The following is a 26,620-nucleotide window of genomic DNA, read 5'->3' as shown; positions in this document are numbered from 1 at the left end:
TTTCAAAGTAAAAAATAAAACCTTTTTTTGTTTTAAAAATATAAAAGGATGTTATTTGAATAGCTTTTCTTTTCGGGCCAAATTTTTTAACTGAACCGTCTTTGTATGCATGTGTGTGTATGACTTTTTACATATTTCTGTATATATATATATAACTTCTTAAAAGGCTGCTTTCAGTAACATCATTCTCACGAGGACCTGATTTTGAAGAGTAGAGCATTGGTCTAAGATGTATATTATTTGGGGATTCCTTTTTTTTCTTTTTGCAATAAGTGCAATAACGTACAAGATAAATCTGAGATAGTACATCATTTCAATTTATATATCTTACATATATATTTCAAAATAACAAGTCTGATAAAATAATTTTAGTGTTCTATGACCATCTTGCCCAGAAAATGTCAATTGTATTGAACAGAACAAGAAAATAATCTGATATCTGTGTATTCAAATGAGTGTTGGCCCAATCCAAATATGCATGAAAATCCTCCTTTGGAAAAACCTCTGAAAGCCGAAGGGAAGCTGGTTCGGGCAGAACGATTGTGGCACAGAGTATGGGGCACGGGTATTTCATTGAGCCAGCGTGACTTTAAAACTGAGTCAACTGGAGAACATTTCTCTCACCCACAAAAACAAAGGCATTACAACTGACATTGAGAAACTCATCAATTGATGGCATTTTTGAGAGGAAGACTCTGATTCAGCAAATTGTTTCTTTGATTCTACAAGAAGGGAGAAGAAAAAAAAAGTAGAAACAATAACTAGTGGGGTGGGGGTCAAAAAGAGTTTGGTTGTCTACAAGTACAAAAAGAGAACGTGGGATTATTCAGAGAAAGTTGATCATGTTCTTTGCCACTTGTACACCTGTGCAATGACATCAAGGGTACCAAGACAGCTGCTCGGGATGAATACATTCATCTGCAGATGACAGACCATTGATACTGATGCCTGTGCACACACACACACATACTGACACACACCAAACACCACATCTAGTGGTTCATACATCTCAAAAGACAAAAAGAAAAAAGAAAAATCTCTTTCTACAAGTTGGGAAATAAGAGGAAACAATATACAATAGAGAAATATTTGAAGCACTTGATGTCTACAAATACAGCTTCTAACATAACTATCAGACACACATTCATACCCTTTCCTTGAGCCGCTCAACTGTGATTTGACAACGTGGTCGGTCGTTTTTGAACTAGCTTTTGTCTCTAGTCTAGTCTAATGCAACGACCAAAATAAATTAGCATTGTCTTGAGATCTGCCACCCTGTCTGACCACCCACTGGCTGCCATGTCCCCTCCCCCTCCAGAAACCCCCATACACAGCCACGAAAATAAACCAGGAAACATTATTCCATTCTCACCAAACACACACAAGAGAGGAGCTCAATAGCACCTCCTAAAATTTCCAATCACTGCACACCCCCAAGTGGTAGTATATGGTATTACATTGGCGATACAGCTCAAGTCTAAATCGTGATTTATACTGCACCGGAGATAAACTGCAACCAAACAAGCCTGGTGTGTAAGTTGAGGAGAGAGAGGTTTTATCTTGCTCACTTATAGCCTACGCCTTTCAACTAATTGAGAGCTGGCATACAACTAATCAAAGTGAATCCACATACATATCCAATGACAGGCTAGAACGGTAGGAGTAGCGGCTATGACTTAAGCAAGTGAGCCTGTGTGGCAGGGGCTGGAGGGCTTTGGAGAACAGCACAGAGTATAAGATGGCATTGCAAAATTGACAGCAAGGAGTACATTTTCTTTCCACAATAATAATAATAATAATAATAATACAAAAAAGATTAGGAAACAATTGTTTTTTTTTCTTTTCATCCAAGAATACTTAAAAATGCTCTTGTATGTTCTTTGTGTGGGTGTAAAGAATTATGTTTGGTTGATGGTGTGTGTGTGTGTGGGGGACAACCCTTTGGAAAGTCCGTGAAAATAGTCATCTTACATGTTGCCTGTTTTTGCTGATTTGTTTTTTTCCTCGAAAAAAAAAAAAAAAAAAAAAAAATTCAGCTGAAAAAAAAAAGCTTGCAAATGTCCCTGTACGCCATCCATCCTTTTGTGTTTGTTTTCTTTTGTTTATTGTTGTTTTTTTCTTTTCTCTCATAAGAAATGAGTCTCAAGAGATAGGAGGGGAGGCGAGGAGAAGGAGGAGGAGGAGGAGGAGGGGAGAAAAGGGCAGGGGGTGAAACAACCATGAATACAATGTTTTAAAAAACAAAAAACCCAAGGATGGGGACAGGGAGTCAAAAGTAAAATAAATGTAAAAAGGAGCAGTTCCCATGGAGGGGTCTGGGGCTGAGTGAGGGGAGGCCGTGTATATGTGTGAGTGTCGTGCGTGTGTTTGTGTGTTCAGTCAGAGTCGCTGCTGTCCGAGCTGGAGCCGCTGGAACTGCTGCTCCCCGAGTCCGAAGAGCTGCTGCTGCCGCTCGCACGAGACGGGCCGGACCCAGGCCCTGAGCCTTTCTCTGCACCGGCAGAGAGGACGGGGGGGAGGAGGCGGAGGCAGAAAGGAAGGAAGGAAGGAAACAAAGTGGATAACACTCACACACAAACATGTTTAAACAAAATAACCCTTAAGGACAGAAGACACTCCCTAAGGACTGGCATCACTACCTTATCACCAGAAAAGAAAACTGGCCCATCAAACTCTCCTTTATAAGTAAATGAAGGCCCTGCAGGCACAGTAGTGGGCTGTAGTGACAGCAAGAGGCTCGTTAAACCGGTTCTACATCCAGCAAAATTAGTAGGGCTGTGTGTCAGAAAAGGATAGTGCTTCCTGTACAAGTTTGTGTTCTGACATTTCATTTAAACTTTGTTAGACACGCAAAAAAACAACCCAGAAAAATATGTTGCACCTTGAGTATCTGCAGACTTAATTATCATGAAATCCAAGATAGCGTGCCGCACTGAACGTCTGCCTACATTTATAAGTGATGCATGTAATCCTATGAAAAGGGATCGTCTATCATCTTTTCTGCTTTGATTATGTGACCGTGTGTGTGTGTGTACATTGGGCAGACTTACGTAGCGGTTTCCTCTGCTTCTTCTGCAGGCAGGACTTGACGTACTTCTCCAGCTCACGCAGCGTGGACGGCTTGAGCGTCTCGAAGTCGATCTCGATCTCGTCGGGGTTGGAGTCGCGCAGCGAGGGCTCGCGCGTCTGGATGATGTGCACCACGCGGCCCAGCTTCTCGCCCGGCAGTCGGTTGATGTCCAGGCTCAGCTGCCGCTTCTCGTCGTACGTCATGGGGAGGCACTCCTCCTCCTCGTCCGTCTCGCCCGTGCGGCTGCCCTTCTTTGGTTGCCTAGGAGACAAGCAAGAAAAGACGAGGAGAGAACATTAAGGGAGTTCTTGAAAAATGTAGCTGATTCTGAGAATGACACAAAAGAAGCAGAGAGCTTCCAAGTCTATTTCAGAGACACACGACAGGGAGAGGTAGAACCAAAAACAGGAAACACCAGCATGAGGGACATTGGCTGTGTCTCAAACCACATACTTCCGTCAGTAGTGTTCATAGTGTCCATTTCCAATGGTTAGTATTGTCCCAATATCTGCACTATATACTTAAATTAAGCATTTGAAGTAGGCAAGGAGGTGATTTGAGACACAGCCATTGTGAATGTCCATTTCTCAGCATTACTTTGGCTACATGACATGCATGCCAATGAATAACAACAAGTATTCTAAGTCGACACTAAATCTCTAAATAGATTGGTGAGCTGTAATGGTCCAGCTATTGCCTCATCCATTGTGGTACTCTTCTCCTACCTGTGTTAATTGTATGGGCTGTCCTTTCTAAGCCCTAAACGATGTATGGGACCACACCCATGTGAGTAGCCAGTCCTACCTGGAGGCAGGGACGGTGCTGTTGGCCTTCTTGGAGGGGGCCTTCTTCTGCTGGGCCGGTTTGGCGGGCTGGCCCGCCCGCTTGGCCTTCTTGTCGTCCTCGGGCTTGGCTTTGCTGTGCTTGTTGTCGCGCTCCTTCTTCTTCTTGTCCTTCTCTTTCTTCTCCTTCTTCTTCTTTGGTTTGCTGACGGGCGCCTGAGAGAGAGCGGCCAGCTGCTCGTGGACGGCCTTCAGCTGGGGACAGAGAGGGAGGGAGCTTGTGAGAGAGGCACCTTTTTCGAGCGGTACGCACACAGTCAACTCATGGTTGTCGGATGCGGGCAGCAGATCAGAGTAGGCTTTTAAAGCTCAGCAGGTGTCAGTGAACCCCAGAGGGCGGTGCTGTGCCAGCTTCTCTGAGTGAAGACTTCAGTCCAAAAGTTTTGTGGCATTGGGCCTTCAGATTACATCATCTAAAAATCAATATTCTTTTAAAAAAAAAAATAAATAAAAAAAACATTCAAACTGCAGGGCTGCAAAGTAAGGCTCCTTGGCCAATGCCACATAGGCACTTCATCGACTGCCAAGAAAAGTTTTATCATGGCTAATAATTACAAAATCAAAATTGTCAAAATTCTAATTGTCCTGTAAACATATTACGATAGATACATATCTACATGTCCATTACTTATGTACTATATGTGTATTACTTTATGGGCTTCATTCTGAAATCACACTTGAGGTCACATGATCAAAACAGTATACTAACTCCATACTTGTAAGGTTCAGTCAAGCGTAGTGAACAATGATGACTCACAATAAGAGGCCCTTGCTAAGAGGAAGATCATGTTCTTCTATTACTCACTCCAATCAAGCCCAGCCCATGACATTACCCTCCCTGCTAAACTATTAACTTGCAACGACATGTATCTGGTGATAAAACACACTGCTCAGTGTTCTCTCTGGCCATTGTATGTTGATAATGACACATGATCCAAGTTCACTATGAGACACCAGCCAAGTCCACATGAACCAGGCTCAATATGCACAACACATGTTCATTCATACACATACATGCTCACATACTTCACTTCATATATACACACACACACACTTTCACAGTTTATTCAAAACATGATGGCAATCTTTACAAATTAGCACAGTGCTCCCCAAACAAACCCCATCCCAGCTAAGCATTTAGCCCTCTACTGCGCTTTGCTAGAACTCAAAAAGCCACTGAGGGCTTGCTGCTCACTGGTGCAGTGTGCTATCGGCAGCCATCTACATGATGATCATTGGCTGGAGGGGGGCTAACAGGGGGAGAAACTAATGTGTGTGTGTGTGTGTGTGCATAGGTGGGGTGAGAGGCAGATCACCTGATGTAACCCGTTTTTACTCCCCCGCCTGCAAGCAATGGGCTTCTTTTCAGACAACCGCTGCTGAGAAAGCCAAACGAGAGTAAGGGGAGGGGGATGCATGGACACAACTCAGAACAAGAAACGTTTCTTACGCTAAACACAAAAAAGAGAGAAAACGAAAGGGAGGGGCAAATAAGCCATGCGTGACTGGGGGAGGGTTGGTGGGGATGGGGGTAGTGGTTCTAAACTGAAGCCATGTTTTTAAGATATAGCTGGGAGAGAATGCATGGTTTGGAGATTTTTGGTACCACAAAAGTTTTTTTTTTTGGGTTCCAAGCAGCAGCAGAGGGCTAAATGTTTAGTTCTTTGACAGGGAGACGGCAAAGCAATAACCAATCAAAGCTGAAAGCAGAGCAGGTAAAAAGGAGGGGCAACTTATTGGCCAACCACTTTGGCCAATCCCTCCAGCCGCAGAAAGCAGGAAAAAGGTAAAGTGCAGAGGAGGAGGAGGAGGAGGAGGAGGAGGAGGCGGTGTCAAAGCTTAGGCCTGGCCCATGTGCATTTTCGGAGGGGTGTGGGGTTCAGGTTGGAATAGGGTTGCAATCCAACCCTCTGAAAGTGGAAACGCCCGAATATTAGGAGGAAGAAGAGGAGAAGAAGGTAGAAGGAAAGGAACAGCTGTTGTGTTTTTTTTTTTTTTCATTTCTTTGGGGTACTTTTTTTTTTGTCGGTCCTCGGTCTTGTGAAACCCACCTGTTCCGCACCCACCTGTTCCTGCAGCTCTGCCAGGCGAGTGGCGCGCTCCTCCTCGGAGTCGGAGCTGTCGTCGTCAGACGAATCGCCGCTGCTGCCACTGCTGCCCGTGCTCTTGCTGACCACCGGACCGCCCGCCGCGCCACCACCGCCACCCGGACTTAGCGCCGCTGTCTCGTCCGGCATCTTGGCAAAGCGCATCTCAAACACGTCCTAAAGACAGACACACACACACACACAGCACAAAAGAATAACAATCCTATCAGTCTGCTAAACCATAAGAAACACTTCAAGATGTGCATAAAACATCCAAAAATAGACACAAACAATGAAACATTCATACATTCTATGACATTTTAATACTTACAGAAAGCTGAATATCAACACATCAAACTTGGCTAAAGGACAAGACATTAGAAATATACATAGAAAGCAGCAAAAGCATTCAATAAAACGACTAAACTTTGAAGTGCCACAACGAAAGCAAATTATTTTGTTGACCCACGTACCTGCAGTTTCCTGGCCATGTCGACCACCTCATGATCTGGTGGGTTATACTTGTAACAATTTGAGAACATTAATCGGACGTCTGCAGCAAAAGCCTGTGCGTCCGTATACTCCCGACCGTCCATCTTTTTCTGGAACAATAAGGAAGAGGGCAAAAAAAAAAAAAACCTCCATAAAAGACTTGACTTATTGACATTAACATGACCTATAAAAGAAAATCAACTTCCTTCTATATTTAATGCTGAAGTTCATCAAGAATTCTGTTTCATGTTCACAGTGGTAATACACTTGATCAGTCAATTAAATATTTAAAAATCAGCGCTCCTACCTTGACGGTGCTCAGGTCCATGGGGTGCTTGATGATGTCATGGTAGTCATGCAGGGCCAGCGCCTCGGCGTCCACAGGCTTGTAAAAGGGCCAGGCGTAGGCGGCGTGCTTCTTGGACAGCATCTCCTTGAGGATGTTGTCGCAGTGCTTGAGGTGCTCGGTCAGACGCGACCGCTTGCCTCCGCCGCCATGCTGGCCGCCCAGTTCGCCGTCCTCCGCCTCCTTCTTGGCCAGCTTGACGGGCCGAGGGACGCTCTCGCGCCGCGGGCCTGGCTTGCCACCGCCGGTGGGCTTGACGTCAGAGAGCGGCGTGGGCGACTCGCCGCGGCTAGCCGTGATGGCAGAGGTGTTGGGCGTGGTGGTGTCCGCTTTCCTCTTGATCCCTTTCTTCTGAGGGAACTCAAGAGGGATTCAGATGGACATTTTAAAGTTAGTCCCACGGATCGAGAAACTTTTGAAGAAACGTTGCTGGGCAACTGCTTAACCAGTTCCATGTGTTCTAATTGGAAGACCATGATATGCATACTGATGACTGAAGTTCTCCAGAAAAAAAAGAAAACGTTGCCCAAAACATCAAATGGAATGTGCCAGAACAAATGGAATGTGCCAGAACAACCATACTCGGGAACATTAATCAGGAAGTCGCCTTTGACATCAGCAAGTTTCACTAGGTGCCACTCACAAAACACATCACTATCCATTTTAACACCTACATATCTACACATTTCAGAACTTTCATGGTTTTATGACCTCATCACTCAAACAGCTAGTGCTGCGGTCAGAAAAGAACATTAGGCAGAAAACAAGGAGTCTTACTTTGACGATGGGCTGAGAGGGTGGTCCCACCGGCATCATGGGCGTGGCCTGTGCATTCTGCGTGGAGGGGATGTTGGCGGTGATGGAGCCCACGGGCACAGAGGAGATGACCGGAGTCTGGGGACCCGGAGACGTGGTGCCTGGGAAGGACGTCGGCGGAGAGGGCGACGACACGGCTGCCTCCTGCTGACCACCTGCGGAAAATGTTTAAAAGCATACCCATGAACACAAAGAGAGAAGATGATTACTCTGGCCGAACTGCTGTCATTTGCAGCATCTGCAGTAATTAGTATGGAATAAATCTCAGTTACAGCAGCAATGAACCATGGCTTACCTATTCCGAGTGGTCCAGTCGGCTTGCGGCCCTTCGGGGCCTTGGGGGCAGGTGGAAGGAGCTCCACCTCCTCTTGGGGCATCTGGGCGACCTTCTGCAGGAAAATCTTCTCCAGAGCCTGAGCCATGAGGACGATATCGTCTGTGGGCTGATTGGAGGAGAGATAGGGAGACATCAGATTTTAGATGTAGTGCTCAGAAGGCAGGTTTTGAATAGATTTGTGATGACAATTTTAAGCTGTGTCAGCAAAACTCAAAGTTTTCTTCAACAATTCAGCAGCATCGACATCTGGGCAAGTACTTGTCTGAAGAATAACTCAATTGACCTTTGTCTATCCGTCAATTAATTTTTCGATTTGGTACAACACTCTTTTCAAAAGGGTCACAGTTTTGCAATTCAATTAAGTCATCAAACTAAATTTAAAAAAAAGTGAAACAGCTTATTTGAGAATACAAAATAATTATCAAATGGGACAATGTTATTTCAGAATTCAATGGCCAAAAATAACAGAAATTCATTTTGGTGAATCACCCCTCAGAAACCTAGCAACCACTCAGAAAGCCTTTCATCTGTTGCCATGGCAAGTTCTATAGAAAGGATGACTTGTGAGTCACTTTTTTTTCCTGTCAGTAATGATCCCTTTCTCACATTTTGATAAAGAGCCATTTCTGCTAAATGAAGGGTCAAGGAAAGTGTGAGCGCCTGCCAAACGAAATGAAATGAAGGAAAAAGGAACGCAGGGCTTAAATAGGACCCACCCATCAAGTCATTAAATGAATGTCAAACCCAAAGTCTGCATCACACACAAGCTCTGTGCAATGCTCTTCCAACTGTACGATGCGCTCACCTTGTTGTAAATGTAGCAGTTGGTGAACATGGTGTTGAAATCCTGCATGCACTCGCTTGCACTCCAATAGTAGGCGTTCTCCAGCCTCTTCTTAATCGTGCCCATGTCCATGGGGTTCTTGATTATCTTATGATAATCCTGGAAGACAATTACGCAGGTCAGTGATTAGAGACGTGGGACTTCATCATTAAAACGAAACCCTCAAGCCACATTCACTTTCGACTGCCTCTGAAAATAGGCATCAAATGAAAGTGCTTTTTTTTTTTCAATTGAAGATACTTTGACATGATTGCATAAGCCCTGCACTGAGATATGACAGAGAGAGTTGTGGAAAACAGCAGTTACAAATCACACAAACAAGTAGTTGCTTCATCACAGGAAAAGCATTTCCTGCCACTAGTGTACTCAGAATATGCAATCATTGTGCAGTATCATTTGGACCTGATATGTGACCTCATTAGAAAATTGCTATTTTATTTGTTCCTCATTTGTGATGCGATCTGGGAAAACCCTTCACATGGTGAAATTTTACTAACTTGATTGATTCTGACACCATCCTAGCAACATCCAGATTTTGGAAGGATGGCATCCAGGATTTTGCAAGGGGACAGTGTCCAGATTGTTGCTAGAATGGTATCAGAAGTCGTAAGTCGGTGATATTTCACCAGAGAGGATTGAAACAGAGCAAAATCAAGGATATTTAGGTACATCATGCAAAGGGTTTTCCTAGATCGCATCACATTTGGTTATGTGTATTCTGATGTGAATTGTTGCCCTGCTCATGCATAAATAAAATGACTACATGTTTTCTACAAAGGCATCAACAAGTGTAAGTTGCTTTCACCTATTTTACAGGTGCAACTAAATGACCAAATGACCAAAAGAGCTTCCTATCCACCTTCTAACAACACCAATGATTGGTCTGTGTACTCAACATCAACTCCAACAAAACCTATTAGAATAGTGGAACCCACATGGATGTACAAGATAAACATGAAATCTGAGTTTTCAGGTCTCACCGGCAGGCCTAGTTTTATCGCATCCACTGGTGTGTAGAAGGGCCATGCGAACTGGTGCTTCCACAGCGTCTTGACCACTACATTCTGCATGTACTGCAGCTGGTTGGTCTTCCGGCCCGGCTTACTGGGGTTGGTCACCTCAGGGGGCGGGGGGTTTATGGGGGTAGGCGGGGCTGGGGTTGCCGAGGTGACGGCGGACATGCTGGTGATCGGGGAACGGGAAGGGGTGGGGGGAAGGGGAACGTTGTCGTAGCGAGGAGGACTGCGACCTCTGCGCGAGGCAGATGCGGAGGTGGTGGTGGGGTTTTAGGGGGCGCTTGTTCTGGTTGTCTGTCTGCTCTGCCGTGATCTGATGGGGACTACATCCTACGGCAGGGGCTGTCTCTGCAACCGCTGAAAGACAATGGGCAGGTGAGAACCAAAACATCATCAATAATGAGAACATTATTTTGTGTGCCAAGTAAAAAAAAAAAAGTTTGGTACATATTACAGGCACTAACATCAATCAATCCACAAAGCCGAAAATACACAGGGGTTCTAAAACATTTAAAATAAGACATTTAAGTATTATATTTTTCCTAATTTTTAATTATCATATTTTTAGGCTACCAATTAAAGAAAGTGAAGAAAAAGATCGTCATAACCAATAGGGACAACACCAAATCAACGCCACTGAAATATTAGCCTGCATGCATATGCAAATCAAACACACTTAGCTAAACACTAAAAACAATTATGAAAGTGTACATGTATAGCAAATGGGCAGAGAGCTTCAAAGCCTTCCAGTGTTATTCAACAGCAGGGCAAGCAAGCCACCTCGAGCTGGACAGCTGGCTGATGGGTCTCTGGGGAACCAGTCTGATTGGTGCTGGGGCTCAGACTGCCTCCTGCAGCATCAGGCTTTCAGCTGGGACAATAGTACTGGGGGTCACCTATTAGATCAGGGTTCAAATGTGAACCAACTGAATAGCTTCCTAAGCCTGGCCCAGTGATAAGCCCGAGCGTGCCAAGTTCAGGCCCTTGGCGGTTTTATTGAATTGAGGGGGGGGCAATGTTGGCAATGGGGGGGCCCTTATTTATTCATTCATGTTTCATCACTAAAGCTGACATTTAGAAATAAGCACACCCACACAGTGAGGACAGGGTAGACTCCCTGTACAAATAACAACTGACAATATCAACTGACAACTTCATTTACACCAATTCACTGAAAGGTTTTTTTTTTTTTATCACAAACCACTACAGAACCATCAATGGCCGAACGGCCTCTGCACATAGCCACAGCTGGTTATGATGAAGCAGCTCTTCAGGACAAGCCATCTATTTACTTTTTGAGGCTATTCTTGTCTATTTATTAACCACACAGAGATGCTCTGATGAAAACTGCCAGAGGATATATTCCTCAAGGGGATTTTTCAATGTCATTCACAAGACCAGGTGGTATACATTTCATCCATATGGCAAACCCTTGGCTTAAACTCTTCTGTTGGTGTATTGTAGGCATACAATCTATTGCAGAGTTCTCTCATTTAAATGTTTACAGAATAAGGGAGGTTGATAAAAAAAAAAAAGAAAACTATGAGCCTGCCCCACAGGCCACCTTCCACAACCTGCCATCCAATAACAAGTTGCTTTTGACGGCTTAAAAAAAAATAATAATAAAAAAAAAAAAATCAGAGCCAAGCAATCGCTACCGTTTGCTGCGGATCTGAAACCGACCACAATATCTGATTTGTTTTTGCTATATGTTACAGTCATATGCATGTCTGACATTGCATGGTAGTATCACACTGATTCACTTCTAAAGGAAATATACTAAAATACAGTAACGAACGTATAAGGTATGTTCAACGTATACAATAATGTTACCGACAAACCACAATATTTCAATTTGAAATATGATTGTACATTCCTGGTATCCAGACTAACAGCGACATTGTAACGTTATTATAATAGCAAATAAAGTAAGAATTCAAGACGGAAAAATAGAGAAAGAACACGCGAAGTGCCGTAAAATAACTGTTAATTGCATTTTGCGTATAAATAAGAAAAGTTAGTCTCAAAATAGTTTACGCTATGAGTAAGACCACAGCTTTGCGTGCAAACGCAGATTGTTAATCGTATAACAATAACGTTAAAGTTACAGACATGCACCCCAGTGCAGCTTATGACCTCCCGCGTAAACAATCAAATGGCCGTAACGTTACCTCAACATTAGCTAACGAAATTCGCTAACAAGAAACAAGTCCACACTCATTCATTCTACAGCAGATCCATGTGGTATAATAAGCATGCATGAAATAACAGAGTACTCTCCAGGCTGAATAAACCCGTGTAATTGGCAGCATCACGACAATATGCTTAGTGCTATCAAAAAAATAAATCTATTTGGCAAGAGTTAGCTTGAGTTAACTTACCTCAATACAAAGCCAGATGGCTAAAGGCTATCAAGCTACATAACCTAGCAGCCAAGCAAACATGCTAACGTTCGCATGCGCGGGGAAGGAGCAAGCACTGCTCCAAAATCTGCGAGGGAATATTTAAAAAGTGCCTAAATGCAATATGAACCAAACGAGAAGTTTTGTGTCTAACAAAAACACGCCATAACAATTTGGCTTACGAGTCCGTATTTATAGTGAGAACAGATGTAACATTACCAGACGTGAAAATGTTTTCTTTAGAGGCGTATTAGCTACTGCCTGCTACCTGGCCGTGGATGCGCCAAGCCTTCATTGCTGTTCTTTTAAAATAGCTAGCAAGGCTTCCTAGCTTTACATTCACCAAAAAGATGGCGGGCAGATGTACCTAGCCTTTAGCACGCTAGCGATATAGTTAGCTCGAGGCTAGTCAGTCTAATTTTCGTCGTAGATTTAATGTTAAATTCAAGAGCTTGTTAGTATACCAACATTTAGCAAAACCCCCGAGTCTTCGTACACTATGATCCAGAACTGATTTTTGTACTATATAGACAATATTTCGCATTAAAGACCCGTGGCAGGCTTTTGTTGTAACGTTATTGTTGCAATGCACAGGCGAAGCATTGTTGAAAACATTGCTATCTAGTAAACAGCATGCCATGCACAATATCAGTAATAGATTTATAACTACAAGAAAATTAATTAGATATTATTGTCATTCAGCAGAATATAGCATGGATAAATATGAATACTTCAAAATATTACTTATTTTACAGCTCCGAGATGTTTAGCTTGTAGCTAGTGGTCCGGGCAGCTCCTCTTTTATTTCACCGAGCTAGGGCAGCATAGAGATGAGGTACAAGAAGTCCTCTGCCCATGCGCAATGGCGCGCTGTTTCACGGACCTTGTGCGTTCATAGACAGTTGTTGTGTTACTAAATACAACGCAACTCACCTTGTGGTGAAATATCAAGACAACACCCCCACCCACCCCTACACACACACACACACACACACACACACACACACACACACACACACACACACACACAGTGTACCTTACATCAAATTGCAATAGTATTCTTATAATTTGGTAAGACTACTGTCTCATGTCAGGGAATTAAAGTTGATGCAGCCTTAAAAGTTGGCTTAACGAAAACGGGTCAGTTCCTTTATTAATGCGAAGAAGAAGAAAAAAACTGAGAACAAAATGCCAGACATAATCATGTTGGTTCAAGTTGACCTGTCGATTAGGGTCTTTAGAGCCATAATTCAAACAGACTGCATTTACGTTATGCATGTGAAAACTCTGAAACAGATGCAGATCACATCTGACTTAGGTTATTTATTTTATAAAGCCTATATAATGCATTCCATTTATTTTGTAATGCAAATTTGGATTAATTTATATTCAGAATTCAGAGGCGTCAAGATCATGGTCAAGATGCAAATGCAAATCATGAAATACATTCGTTCCTTCTCGCTCTCCGTATTCCCCCCCTCTGTTCCAGAATTGAACCACTCATGCGCACAAGTGGTCGAACACTGCTGCCACATTCCCCGCCTGAGGCTGAAGCCGAAAAGAAGTGCTCATCCGCTTCTACTTTGTACAAAACAAAGCGAATCCTTGCAGAAATTATCGTAAAATATTACTTAGATCCACCCTCCCCTTGACACAGAATAAAGTACCTACGTGACGTTTGATCAATCATCGGCCCGACCGTGAGTAGACTTGTGTTTTATTGTTTGAATGGATTATGGCAGTGCATGTGGGAAATGAAAGAAAATATTCAACGTTACGTTAACTTCGGACGTTATCGCACGGTTAGCAGTTGCTACTTTGGCTGGCTGGCTGGCTAATTTCATCACTCATTACATGCTGTGTGCATTAAACAGGTGTTAATGTCGTTTTACTTCTGGTAACAAAGTTACATTTAGCTGGTCAACTACACCTTTCGGTGAAGTTAATAGCTATAGCTATTGACGCTTTATTTCCATCACCAGTGTTAGCTTGATCGGAAGCTTGTTAAGTCTGTACAGAAGGCCTGACTAAGCCAGTAGCCTAGCCAATCTTTGCTAAAAAAAATTTTTACATGTTTAACTCTGTTTTTTAACCTACGCAACCACATGCGATATATTTGTAAATTATTTGTCTCTAGATCGCAACGTTAGTTTGAATCATTTTCCAACACAACCGACGATGGATGTAGAGAGCTAGCATAACTGCTGTGCACGGTGGTAGCGACATTTGCTTGCTGTTCGGTAATGATAGCAAACGTGTGGCTAACGTTATCTTAGACCAGTGATGTTAGCACGACAGCTAGCTATCCTAACCAACGTCATTTGAGGTTTCAAGATTAAATTAATGCATGGTGACATTTTTGTGACTTAACTATCTGAAGTGGGTTTTTGAAAGTGCGACATTGCTGTCAGTATGTGTATCTAGAGAGGGTTATTTTGATTCATGTCAGTGACTTGTAGGTTAGCTACAAAACGTGGTAAGCTCCAGGTCTTGCTACGTTAGGGCCAACGTTTAGTGGCCAGTGCGAGTTTGTTTGTTTTAAACATGATGGCATCATCTTTATTTGGGTTGTATGGTAGGAGGGCTATACTTAGGCCTTTGTTGTTGTAAAGTACTGTTATCCGGAGACTTAACATGGCTTTTGTCTGTTTGATACACAACTTGTTAGTGGTTATGGCGATAACGTTGGTGGTGGATGAAAATCTCAGGTGAAGCGTGGTTGGTTTGCGTATTTGCTTTACCTACTATCCTTTACTTGTAAAGGTAAATTCACACTGAGAATTAAGTGTAAGGTTGTAGTTGTGATGGGTAATGTCATCACTAATGTGTGAGGTCTAGTTCTAAGGGTCTTTAGAAACAACGTAGTTAGACTAGCATTAGTATTGTAACCTGTTCGGCCTTTTGTGTCTTTTGACATGAGAGCTACAGTATCTGGATCCATGTGAATTCCATGTCCCGTTTAGTGTCAGGGTGCCCATAAATTATATCCAAGAATAATGACCTACTATACTGAGAGTCACATTCTTTAACACCCTTTTGGTATGGGACAAATCTTAGGCCTAGTTTGTAAATTGGGAGGTTCTAGATAGTTCTTATTTTGTCTTTTGTCTTTGACATAATCACTAAATGTATGTATGTGTGTGTGTTTGCGCTGTGTGGTTCTTTTTGGCAGTCTGGCTGACGTGGAACCAGTTCCAACAAACCCATTCTCCCCGCTCCATCACCATGGCAACAGAGGAGAAGAAACCAGACACCGAAGCCACTAAAACACAGTCGACATCATCTGGCTCTGCCAGCCAGAGCAAGGTACTAAATTCATCTCCACCTGTCTGAGTATGCATCAGGGCAAACACAAGGATGCGTCCACCTTGCCATTGGTGAATCTTAAGGTTGTGTAGGCTGTTTTCCTACTTTGACATGCATGTAGTCAATTGCCTAGCTGTCAGGGAACCTTGTGAGTTTGCCAGGAGATTGGTATAGTACCTTAGTTACTTTTAGCATGTCAGTTAATGGAAAGAAATCTGTAAATGTGATATTGACAAATCAGAATTATGCAGTTGTGTGAAACTCTTAGGAGTCCAGCAAGCTTATCTCTGAGGTAATCCCACACACACGCACACCATACCTGATTTTTTGTTATCACGAAAGGGCAGAATTCACCTGAATGCAAAATTAGGCACAGAACCCTATGAAACATGTCTCCTATGTCTTACCTTCCCTTCTTTCACCCAACAAGTCGGTGCCGGTGAAGCCAAACTACACCTTGAAGTTCACCCTAGCCGGACACACCAAAGCAGTCTCCTCAGTGAAGTTCAGTCCCAGTGGAGAGTGGTTAGCCAGCTCCTGTGAGTATACAACAATTCTTTCTCTTTAGGACCAGAATTGGATACAATTTGAGAAGTAAATGATTTTACCGAAACTTGCTACTTGCTTCATTCTTTAAAAAAAATCCTTTTGTCTAGACATGTCATTTCTGTCTCCTGGAATATTTCTTACCTGCACATGTATGCAGTGCAAAGGGAGATTTTGTGAGAATTGTTTTATTTATTATGTCATTCTAATTTTAACAGCTGCTGACAAATTGATCAAAATATGGGGGGCATACGATGGGAAGTTTGAGAAGACAATATCTGGACACAAACTTGTGAGTTAATTTTTGGTTTTACTTTCACCTAACCTCTTTTATTTTTGATGATGTCTACATTTAATATTGAATTTGTCATTTGTTTAGATTTTTTAAAAAAATGCTTCATTCTGTTCTCTGGTCTTGACTAGGTGTTAAACATATCTGTCATTCAACCTCTCAAATGTAGGGAATCTCTGATGTGGCCTGGTCTTCTGATTCCAACTTGCTGGTGTCTGCCTCTGACGACAAGACTCTCAAGATCTGGGATGTCAGCTCGGTAAGAGTGGTGTGTGTGTGTGTGTGTGTGTGTGGCAGTCTGTTGTTAATATTATGCCATCCTTGCATTCTTAGGCTGTTGTGAAAGTGTTTACTTGGGGTTTTGGTACCAAAGATGTTCACTTCCAGGGTTGGAATTGCATAGTGGCCATGACAGCCATGGCCATTGTTGCCCCTTGCGTTGGCCATGATGCCCCTTTAAAAATCGGAGGTTCACAGGCCACTGTTGCCTTGGTGCCCTGCATGCCTACTTCCCCCTTCTTTCCATGTTCTGCTTTTGTATCCGACTGATGCAGCGATTGTAATTTGTAGCCTATGGCCTGTCAAAATAATCGAAGCATTCACAACACAAATGAATTTAGTCTTTGATGCGGTGGAGAAAATATATGGTATGTCATGTGTTAAAGGAACACGCCACCCAATGTCAGTTGTAATATATGTTCTTACCTTAAGTTTCACGAGTTGAGTCATACCTCTCCCGTGTCGGTACGTGCACTCAAACGCTCTGGTGCGCGGCGCGAATGTGTTAGCATGTTGCTATGCTAGCGGGCTCAGACGTAGCCATAGAGGGAGGAAGTTAGCAGTAATCAAAAACATTCACGTTTTCCCTACTTAAATACAGTATATTATCAGAATAAACAGCTGACCTTACCAAACACAAAGGTGTAAAGCATTCCCCTGTACAATTAGCCGTGCCAGAGAAATCTGGTTTTGAAATTGCAGCAAATTTCTACATGCATGTCTCTAACTTTGGGCTTTAAGTTTACAATGTGCTTAAATTGTTTGATACATGATTTCAAAACAGACCAAATGCAAAATAAATGTTAAATAAAGCCTAGATATCGGTAAATATTCAAATCAGATATACTTCTGTATAATTCTGTGTAAGCCAATATGTCATGTTTTTGTAATGTTTCATTAATATACAGGTCTACTGCTGTGAATAGGATAAATCCAACTTTGATCATTTTTATGTAGCCTACTGTAGGCTAATGTTAACTTTGGCCTTTAAGCCAAATATGCCTGGTCCCTAAAATTATGAAATTCCAAGCCTGTTCACTTTACTAGACTGATCTTGGCAGTGTCCGGGACTATACCAGATGAATCTTTCAGAATGGCCAGACATGATGCAGGTTTTAACAGGCAAGAGATGATGTAGCACTGTGGCTGCTTGGAGATACTGATGGAGATATTATTCTTTTTTTGTTGTTGTTTTTTAGGCTAGTTTGTTGCTTAGGGATTGATGTAAAGTTAATTGAAATTAATTGCTATTGTAAATCAGCAGATACTGCTAGGTTATCATGAATTATTTTTGGATCATGTAGCAGATTGCAGGCTTGCTCTTCTTGCTGCTAGCTTTTGTTATTGGGCTGTTGTTAAAAGTGACAGTGGATGCCGTCATGTGCTGCATAATTGAACTATTTTTAACTTCAGACAATATCAAATGGACAGATGTTGGATAACATGCAGTGAGCGGAGACACAACTTGTCAAAAATGTCCTTTTAAAAAGTAATAAGCATAAATAAAATCAAGTAATGGCTGACAGAACCCTTGGGTGCACCTCTCTTGTAGAGCCTCCTTGTTTGCTGAAGACGTTTCATCACTGTTGTTTGGAAAACATCAACGCCTAGAGAATATGATTGTATTTATCCATCACTGCTGTCTTATCTTTAATTTGTTGTAGTACATTTTGTAGCAAAACTTACTTCCACTGTATCTGATCATCTTGGTTCATACCTTAGATTAGATTCAACTTTATTTTCATTGTGCAGAGTACAAAGACAATGAAATGCTAGTGTATTAGCAGCGACCTTATAAAAGCAGAATAAATATGGTTATGTATTATGAGCAATGTATGAACAACATGTGCAGATATGTGCAATGTAGTAGCAGTAACATTATAAGAGAAGTATAGTTAGTTGGTTGTCAATGGGATGTAAAGCTACAGTTCAGTAGGGAGACAGCCGCAGAGAACAGGGAAGAAGCTTCCTCTGAACCTGCTGGTTTGGGTGCGGAGAGACCTGTAACAGTGTATCAGTGTGTGAAAGACAGGAAAATGGCAGGAGCGAGACAGTTGGGTGCGTACTCAATGATTCCAACTTCATCACTATGGTTACGGTTGCCTAAATTGAACTTAGTTTGAGTTGCCATAGTAACAGCACAACATGGCTTTTTACCCTATGCTGTCAGGCAACAAGTGAGAAGGTGCATTGCGGTGCTCGTTGAGATGCTCTAACCTTGTTTTTTCCACCATTTTTCTCCTGTCTGCAGGGGAAGTGTTTGAAGACGTTGAAAGGCCACAGCAACTACGTATTCTGCTGCAACTTCAACCCCCAGTCCAACCTGATCGTGTCAGGATCGGTGAGTACTTTCACGTCCCCTCTGACAGTCTGCTTCCGTTACAGTTCTTATTGCAAATAATGCAAAACGCAGACACCGGAACCTCATAAAGACTCATGGAAACTAAATGTATAAATAAGCTATGAATGAATTCACCATTCACAATGGTGGTTTGTGTTACCAGTTACGAGATGGTAAACCATGCACTGTGTGTTGGCACAGGCTAATTTTGTGGTGTTTCCCTCTAGTTTGATGAGAGCGTGAGGATATGGGATGTGAAAACGGGCAAGTGCCTGAAGACTCTACCAGCCCACTCAGACCCTGTCTCTGCTGTAAGTGTTCATCAGATGCTGAGTTGTGATGTTAAGTTGACAGGGACTTGTTTTTTAACGTCCACTGATCTGATTGCTGTTTGTCTGGCACCTGTTACCTGATGGTCTAGTAATGTTTTAGGTCAGTAACTGTCATCAATGTTACATTTTAAGTCGTGAATCACAAAATGCAGTACCCTGTCTTTTACTCGCTTTGGTAATTCCCATGCCATTAGTCGTAAGTTTGGTCCACTTTAAAGAATGACCCTTCATTGAGCAGTTGTGAGGAGCTGGCCACTCTACTTGATTCCCCTATTTGCATAATTGGCTTTTCAAGAGCTAAATCTATTTAGCTGTGTATGTGTTTCAGGTGCACTTTAACAGAGATGGATCCCTCATTGTGTCCAGCAGTTATGATGGCCTGTGGTGAGTCATCTGGTTTCTCTTTCATCATACTGGCCATTTTATGGTTTCCAAACAAAATGTTTATTCTACCAGTGGTAACATGAAAGGAATGAACATGTTTAATCATTCATTGGGCAGCTGTTAAGTGGAACTGAACTCAAAAACTGGCTAACTTGTTGACCTGTGTGTGTGTGTGTGTGTGTGTGTGTGTGTGTGTGTGTGTGTGCCTCAACAGCCGAATTTGGGACACAGCATCTGGCCAGTGTCTGAAAACGCTAATCGGTAAGAGGCCATTCCCCCCCCTCTTTGATGCTATTTGCCTACCCTCACCCATCCATCACCATATCGATTACAAAATCCCCAGCCCAGATATACCATAGCAAACTCTTTTTTGTTCATTACAGATGATGACAACCCCCCTGTGTCTTTCGTGAAGTTCTCCCCCAACGGTAAATACATTCTGGCTGCCACGTTGGACAAGTAAGTAAAGGGCAAAATTTCATGTTATGCCAGTAAAACCATATCAGTATTTAAAATGCTGCAATTGCATAATTGTGCTTCATTTAAGCTGTCGGTATGCTCCCCCCACCCCGATATCACTTGTGTTCATTTCTGGGCTTTCGGAAGTGAATGCAAGTAAATGAGCTTAATAGTTAGCGCTATTGTAGCTATTGCCGTTATTGAAGTGATAGGATTATTTCATCCAAGATCATGGTCATGTTGACCACAGAGCTTCAGATCATATTATACTTTATGTTTTTAGTATTATTTGCAAGGTGATAACATTGTGTTTGGAGGATAAACTACCTTTTATTCTTGTGTGTAGCCTCTGGTTGTGGTCATTTGCACACCAGGCATCAACAGTGCGACAACAGTATTCTTTCTATTACCACCACATATCCATCTTTTTTTTGTATTTAGGTAGGCAAGACATCACCAGCAATTCAGACTGAAAAAAAAGCTAATTATGGTTTGAAGCTCTGGTTAGCACCCATAAACCAGACTCTAAAGAGCTGTGTATCAAGTTGCAGTTTACTTGTGATGGAGTGTTTTGTTACTGTTGTTACTGCCCATCCCTTGTGAATTAGTCTTTGTGATTTCACATGTATAATCATAAAATAGACTGTCTAGTCTGTGTGTGCATACAGAGCAATACATTGAGCTCTAGTCTCACGCTTATATACTGCAAGATGCTTATGAGGATGGTTTGTCTGATTTGGGCTCAACATTTGCTGTTTCTGTGTGTTTTCAGTACTCTCAAACTTTGGGATTACAGCAAAGGAAAGGTGAGGTTCAGTTTTGCTATATTGTGAACAAGGGCCCCATCTGGCTGTAACTACACTTCCTTTTGTCATGGACACCTTTATATCAAGTAAAAAAATAACACATAGTGTTATTGAAGTTGGAAACATTTGTGAAGTATACTGCTAACACTCAGTACAGTACCAGTTGTAAGTACCTTTTTTCAAAACTTGTCTCTGCCTCACAGTGCTTGAAGACATACACGGGACACAAAAACGAGAAGTACTGCATATTTGCCAATTTCTCTGTCACAGGTGGCAAGGTATGTGGACTAACCCCATCTCACTCTTACACATTGATTTGGGATTTACGTAAAGAAAAATAGATGGTGTTGCATTCTGTGACATTAACATGTGCCCCCCCCCCCAATCAGTGGATTGTCTCTGGGTCAGAGGACAATATGGTCTACATCTGGAATCTGCAGACCAAAGAGATTGTACAGAAACTACAGGGGCACACAGGTAGGCCATGAGTAGGCTTGAGATTGATGTGTATTTTTTTTACTTTAAGTGACTTTGGATTAAAGGAGAGTTCCGGTGTGATATTGACCTAAAGTGTGTTGAAACATGATACCGAGTGTGAACGTATGTCTCATAGCTCATCTCGGCTTGTCCCCTGCACCCAGAAATCTGGCGCTAGTTAACCGATGCTACCAACAGTTTTTCGATGGGGGTCCCTCGGGCATCGGCCTAGCCATGCAAATAAATCAATGTTTTATATAATTTACCAGGCTCAAAGTGGAATGATAAGGGATCAGATTCCACAAAATTAATTCTGTGAAATCCAGTGATGCAACTGGATCATTTCCTGAATTATTTTTTTTTGAAATCTGATCCCTTATCATACCTGTTAATTCGTACTAGTCACTCGACTTATCGTGACTAAATTCAAGATGGTGGCATTCGTGAAGGTACTGTCTGTATAAATCGTCTTGTAAATAAACTACCAGTGCTTTTTCAAGTTCTCAATGTCTCATTTTAAATGTCAAGGCCCTCGGAAGTCTACCAATGAAGTGTGAAACTACTTTGAGCCTCGTAAATGGTGTAAAACAGTGATTTATTTGCATGGCTAGGCCGATTCCCGAGGCACCCCCATCGAAAAACTGTTGGTAGCATTGGCTAACTAGCGCCAGATTTCTGAGTGCAGGGGACAAGCCGAGATGAGCTATGAGACATACGTTCACACTCGGTATCATGTTTCAACACACTTTAGGTCAATATCAGACCGGAATTCTCCTTTAAGTCAGGTCAAGTCAAATGCTTCTATTTGTCACATGCACTGTAAGGTTTTACATGCAGTGAAATGAAAAAGGGGTATTTCCGTTCCTCACCAAAATTGTAGTTTATTTTAAGAGTCTGTGTAAATGACAAAAAAACAATGCGTGAAATGCTAGCTACATTTCCCCTGAATTTAGCAGTCTAACTGCCGGTGGGGGAAAAAAACTCCTCCTCAGTCTCTCGGTCTTTGCCTTGAGACAGCGAAGGTGTTTGCCTGACTGCAGCAGGGTGAAGTCTGCCTGATTAATACATGAATGTATTGAAGGCCAGTTGGAATTAGAACAGAGATCACAGACCAATGAAGTTCCTTTGACCTTTTTTTTTCTCCATCTGAGCTTTCAGTTGGCAGTGTTTTTAGTCATATGTCAGACAAGTCCAGACATCCCTGAAAGGCAGGACATTTTTGTTTCCCTATGAGCTATAACTCGGTGGTTTGTTGACCTGTGCTGACCCACTCTCTCTTTCTCTTCCTCATCTTTATCTTCTGGCCTCTCAGATGTGGTGATTGCCACTGCCTGCCACCCCACAGAAAACATCATTGCCTCGGCCGCGTTAGAAAACGACAAAACCATCAAACTGTGGAGGAGCGACTGCTAAACTTCCGAGCAGCCCTGCTGGGAAGGAGTGCCTATTCCAATGGGCTTATTTTATTTTTATTTTTTTTGTATGTTTCATTTTTTGAGTATATAAGGAAAAAAAAAAAAAACGAAATGAAAGAAGAAAATAAAAAAGGACTTTTTTTTTGTCAGATGGAGGCCTGGTAGATCAGCCAAGGCCAGAGAGGAGTGCATGAGCACACCATGTCCTGAAGCAGTCCACAATCGCACAACTCTCGTCCCCCACCACCACCTCGTAGCTCCGCTTAGCTCCTGCACACACACACACACACACACACACACACGCGCGCACGTACATGGCTCTCTACAACCTAACGCTTGTGCACTACAACACAACCACTTTCCGTTTCCTTCTCTGTCCCCTGGTCTCTCTCTCTTGGCCTTATGTACTGTCTGGTGGATGTTTTTTTTTTTTTGTCCCTTCCCTTTTTCTTCCTCTCTTTTTACTCGTCCGTCTGAGGGTTGCACTTCTCGCACTACGCCTCCCCAAGCAGCTTCTCGTAGTGATGTCCTTGCTTTTTCTCTCCACACAGCAAAATGAAGAAAAACGTACTCAAGTCTTACTTACTTAACCCTTTGTATCTGCAGTGACAGCTCTTCCACACACCGTGCTCTGTAGGATTCAGTCTTGTTGTGTTTACTTTTTTTTCCTCTCTCTCTGCTGTGCATGAACTGTGACTGGGTCAACTCACACAGCCATCGAACTCCCACTCCCAGAAGTGCGCTTTGTGTCACATTAGGTTACCCTTTTTTTGTGTACTGTTCCTTTAAGTGGTCTTTTTGTTATTTGTACTTTAAAGATTGAAAAAAAAAAAAAAAAAAGGTTTTATGGGCAGGTGTTAGTTGGAAGAAATTACCAGAAAAGAATTGTAGGGCAGCAGGCCCCTCACACACCAGTATAGATGACGAAAATGCTTTTTAAATGTCAGAATAATAGAGGAAGCCTTGAAACGATCCAGTGTTCAATGTCTGCATACTACAGCAGTTAACCTGTTCAATGGTGCTTACCGTACAGTGAACCAAGGGTGGCTATGACTTTGTCTTAGTAATTGTAAATAGAGATGGCATCAGATTAAAGATTTTCACTCCGGAGTTATTAGTTTAACCTTAATTTATGTTTTCGTTCATATATTTGTACTCGGTAGTGTTTTTAAAAAAAAAAAGGTTTCTCGGTCGTCTGTATTCTAATCGTAACGTCGGCAGCTTTGTGTGTTGGACGCACATGTTGCAGTGTCAGTTGTTTTTTTTTTTTGAATGCATGTTCCATAATTGTCATTTACCACACAATACAGTGAGGGGGTAATGCTGTATATTTTAAGTTCTATGGCAATTTTGTTGTGCACACCTGGCTTGTTGTCCTCTTCACTAAGGGGTATTCAAAGTATGTGGTTTAGGGTCAAAAACAGACAAACTCAAAGTAAGTGGTAAAACTCCCAATATAGGTTTTTCTCTGGTTTCTTTCTCCATCAAAACCAAGCCATAGAGCTACTCTTTTAGGTTTACCATTTATTCTGAGGTAAACCACGTAGGTGAAATACCCCACCAGTAGTGCATAGTTTGAAATATAAACAGCTGCCCGTCACGGCACAGTCCAAGCTAAGAATGCCCTCTCCTTAGATGGGTTGTCACCATGCCCATAACTTATTGGATGAATAATTATATGGCAAGGCTAGCTGGGTATACGCTCCAAGTTCGTAAAAAAATATATTTAAAAAATTAAGGGAATTGAAAGGTGTTGACCAAGATATTGAGCTAAGACCACATGGCTCATATTAAGACTTCTTTACTTGAGTTCCCCTCATTGAGTTTCTCAATTTTGCCCATGAATGAACCTGGCTCAGTATCAAAGAAAAAACACTGTCTGTAGTCTGGTCGGATAGAGCTAAAACTGAAATGAATGATTTAAAATGTGTGATGTCAAATGGTAGTATATCATAACCAATCATGGGCTTTTACTATGTTATGTGTTACAAAGTTGTTTTGGTCATAAGAGTCAGTGAATGTCTTGTTGTTCATATCTGCAATATCTGCCTTTGAAAGTCAAATATTTACCCCCTTCTTCTGTCACTTTCTGCCCTCTAATCCAGAGGTCATGTAGTTAGTAGAGCAATTGTGTTGAGTTCTTGTCTAGTAAGCCTTTTTGAGGAGGCGAGGGTCTGAAGCCGCTTGCTACTGGCTGTCACTCAAGCCAACGCCTCCTCTCTCTGTTGTCATTTGGATTGGCCTGTGGTGCACCGTGGGGCGTGGAAAGAGCTGCATGATCGAGACCTCCTGTATCGCATTCAGTTGCTCCGGACATAACCTGTGACTCAATAAAGACTTTTTTTTTCTTTTTTTACATGTACAGAAACAGCCCCGTGTTGGGTCATTATTGCCTCAAGGGTTTGTGTCCCATTGAGGTTGGCATTGCCTAGTGTGCTTGGGTTTTCATTTCAGAGATGCTGGTGGGATTTTACCCGTTAAACATCCCCAGCACCCAACATGTCTTTGAGCATGTGCCCTACATGCCCAACTGAGCTCATCACACCCTCATGCTTCTCAGTAACCAACACACATTAAGTTAAAGTTCCAGCTTGTTCGAGCCAAATATTCTTGCAAAGGCAAACAGCAATTGTAGAGTATCTCCAAAATCTCTGTTGAAAGAGTCTTTTGGACATTTTTATGTAATTTGTTGAAAATAGTCTGGACCTGATGTATGCTTTGGATTCAAATAAACAATGGAACTTCACAAAAGAAAAGGCCTGGTAAACAGCCGTGGTAGTTCAGGTTGTGATAAATTATGTTGAGAAGAAAAGCTGCATAACTTTAAAGTACATTGTGTACAATAGTTGGTGCAGCAACTTCAATGCAAGAAGTATTTTCATGTACAAAAAAGTTGAGTCACATTAAAATTCAAGTTTTTAATACTTTTTTCGTAATTTTCATGAAAGATAGAACATCAAAGAACAACCCACAAACAACAGATGACTTTTTTTATTTACTTTAAAAATAGACCAAAAATATAAATGGAAAAAAAAACACGATAAAACAAAATGACAAAAGGAGGTGTCATGGTGGGCAGGAACCAAAAAGGCGAAAGACGGGCGCAGGTTGGTTGTCATGGGTGACCACTCCTGATTTGATCTCCCAGCTCTGGAGATCTGGCTTTCATTTCATTTCTTTTCCTATTTTTTTCCAAAGCAACATTTTACACACAAATGTATACAGCATCCCACATAGAGGGAGAGAAAAGGGAAGGTGGGAGAGGGAGAAAACAAAACAATAAGCTCAAGATAAAATTACATTTGTACAAAAATAGATCCTTTTTTAGGTGTCCTTTTAAAATCATTTTCCCAACACATTTCAAATGGACTTGTGATGCTGAAACAGTGATTGTGCAGGGCTTGATGCTTCTGATTTGTTTTTGTATTTTTGAAGGCTACATATAATTTTTGAAGGCTACATATAATTTTGAGATAATGACATTTTTGTTTAAATCCACCAGGCTCTTGTGTTTTGAATAATTATTAAATTAATTTGTTAATTACATAGTTTACATGACAGAAGTATTTAGGAGCTGGTGCATGGTCAGGTGGCCTCGCCTTCAGACTCCATCTTGCTGGTAGAACTTTTTTTTTTTTTTTTTTTCATTTTAATTTTTTTCTTGAAAAACAAATCTAGGCCAAATAATTCAATTCTCACAACAGATTCTGAAAACTTAGATCAGTTCTTAT

The 26,620-nt window shown here is 42.0% G+C and overlaps 2 protein-coding genes across 7 annotated transcripts; one reads left to right on the top strand and one right to left on the bottom strand.

Moving 5' to 3' along the window:
• Positions 1–679: 679 nt before the first annotated feature.
• brd3a (bromodomain containing 3a) lies at positions 680–13,143 on the bottom strand. 6 transcript variants are annotated; one of them, XM_048258952.1, is made up of 12 exons: positions 12,997–13,143; positions 9,815–10,207; positions 8,796–8,933; positions 7,949–8,096; positions 7,615–7,808; positions 6,799–7,197; positions 6,473–6,601; positions 5,964–6,176; positions 5,229–5,291; positions 3,875–4,107; positions 3,051–3,331; positions 680–2,491 (listed from the first exon to the last, which is right to left on the bottom strand). In XM_048258952.1, exons 2-12 carry the CDS (start codon positions 10,013–10,015, stop codon positions 2,376–2,378), a joined length of 2,115 nt encoding a protein of 704 aa, XP_048114909.1. In that variant the 5' UTR covers positions 10,016–10,207; positions 12,997–13,143; the 3' UTR covers positions 680–2,375. The 6 variants fall into 6 exon arrangements, with proteins under 6 accessions (XP_048114909.1, XP_048114910.1, XP_048114911.1 ...); XM_048258953.1 differs by having other exon boundaries at positions 5,229–5,288; XM_048258954.1 differs by having other exon boundaries at positions 5,979–6,176.
• Positions 13,144–13,769: 626 nt separating this feature from the next.
• On the top strand, positions 13,770–25,466 carry wdr5 (WD repeat domain 5). The gene is made up of 14 exons (XM_048258429.1): positions 13,770–13,952; positions 15,425–15,558; positions 15,989–16,097; positions 16,323–16,396; positions 16,566–16,655; positions 18,927–19,016; positions 19,244–19,327; positions 19,677–19,732; positions 19,947–19,993; positions 20,116–20,191; positions 20,964–20,997; positions 21,201–21,275; positions 21,387–21,474; positions 22,787–25,466. The coding sequence occupies exons 2-14, from the start codon at positions 15,478–15,480 to the stop codon at positions 22,885–22,887; spliced, it is 1,005 nt and encodes a 334-aa protein (XP_048114386.1). The 5' UTR covers positions 13,770–13,952; positions 15,425–15,477; the 3' UTR covers positions 22,888–25,466.
• The last annotated feature ends 1,154 nt before the right edge of the window (positions 25,467–26,620 follow it).

The sequence above is a fragment of the Alosa alosa genome, chromosome 12 (assembly GCF_017589495.1).
Source record: "Alosa alosa isolate M-15738 ecotype Scorff River chromosome 12, AALO_Geno_1.1, whole genome shotgun sequence".
Classification (NCBI taxonomy): Eukaryota; Metazoa; Chordata; class Actinopteri; order Clupeiformes; family Clupeidae; genus Alosa; species Alosa alosa.
This window is presented reverse-complemented; position numbering and strand designations above follow the sequence as displayed.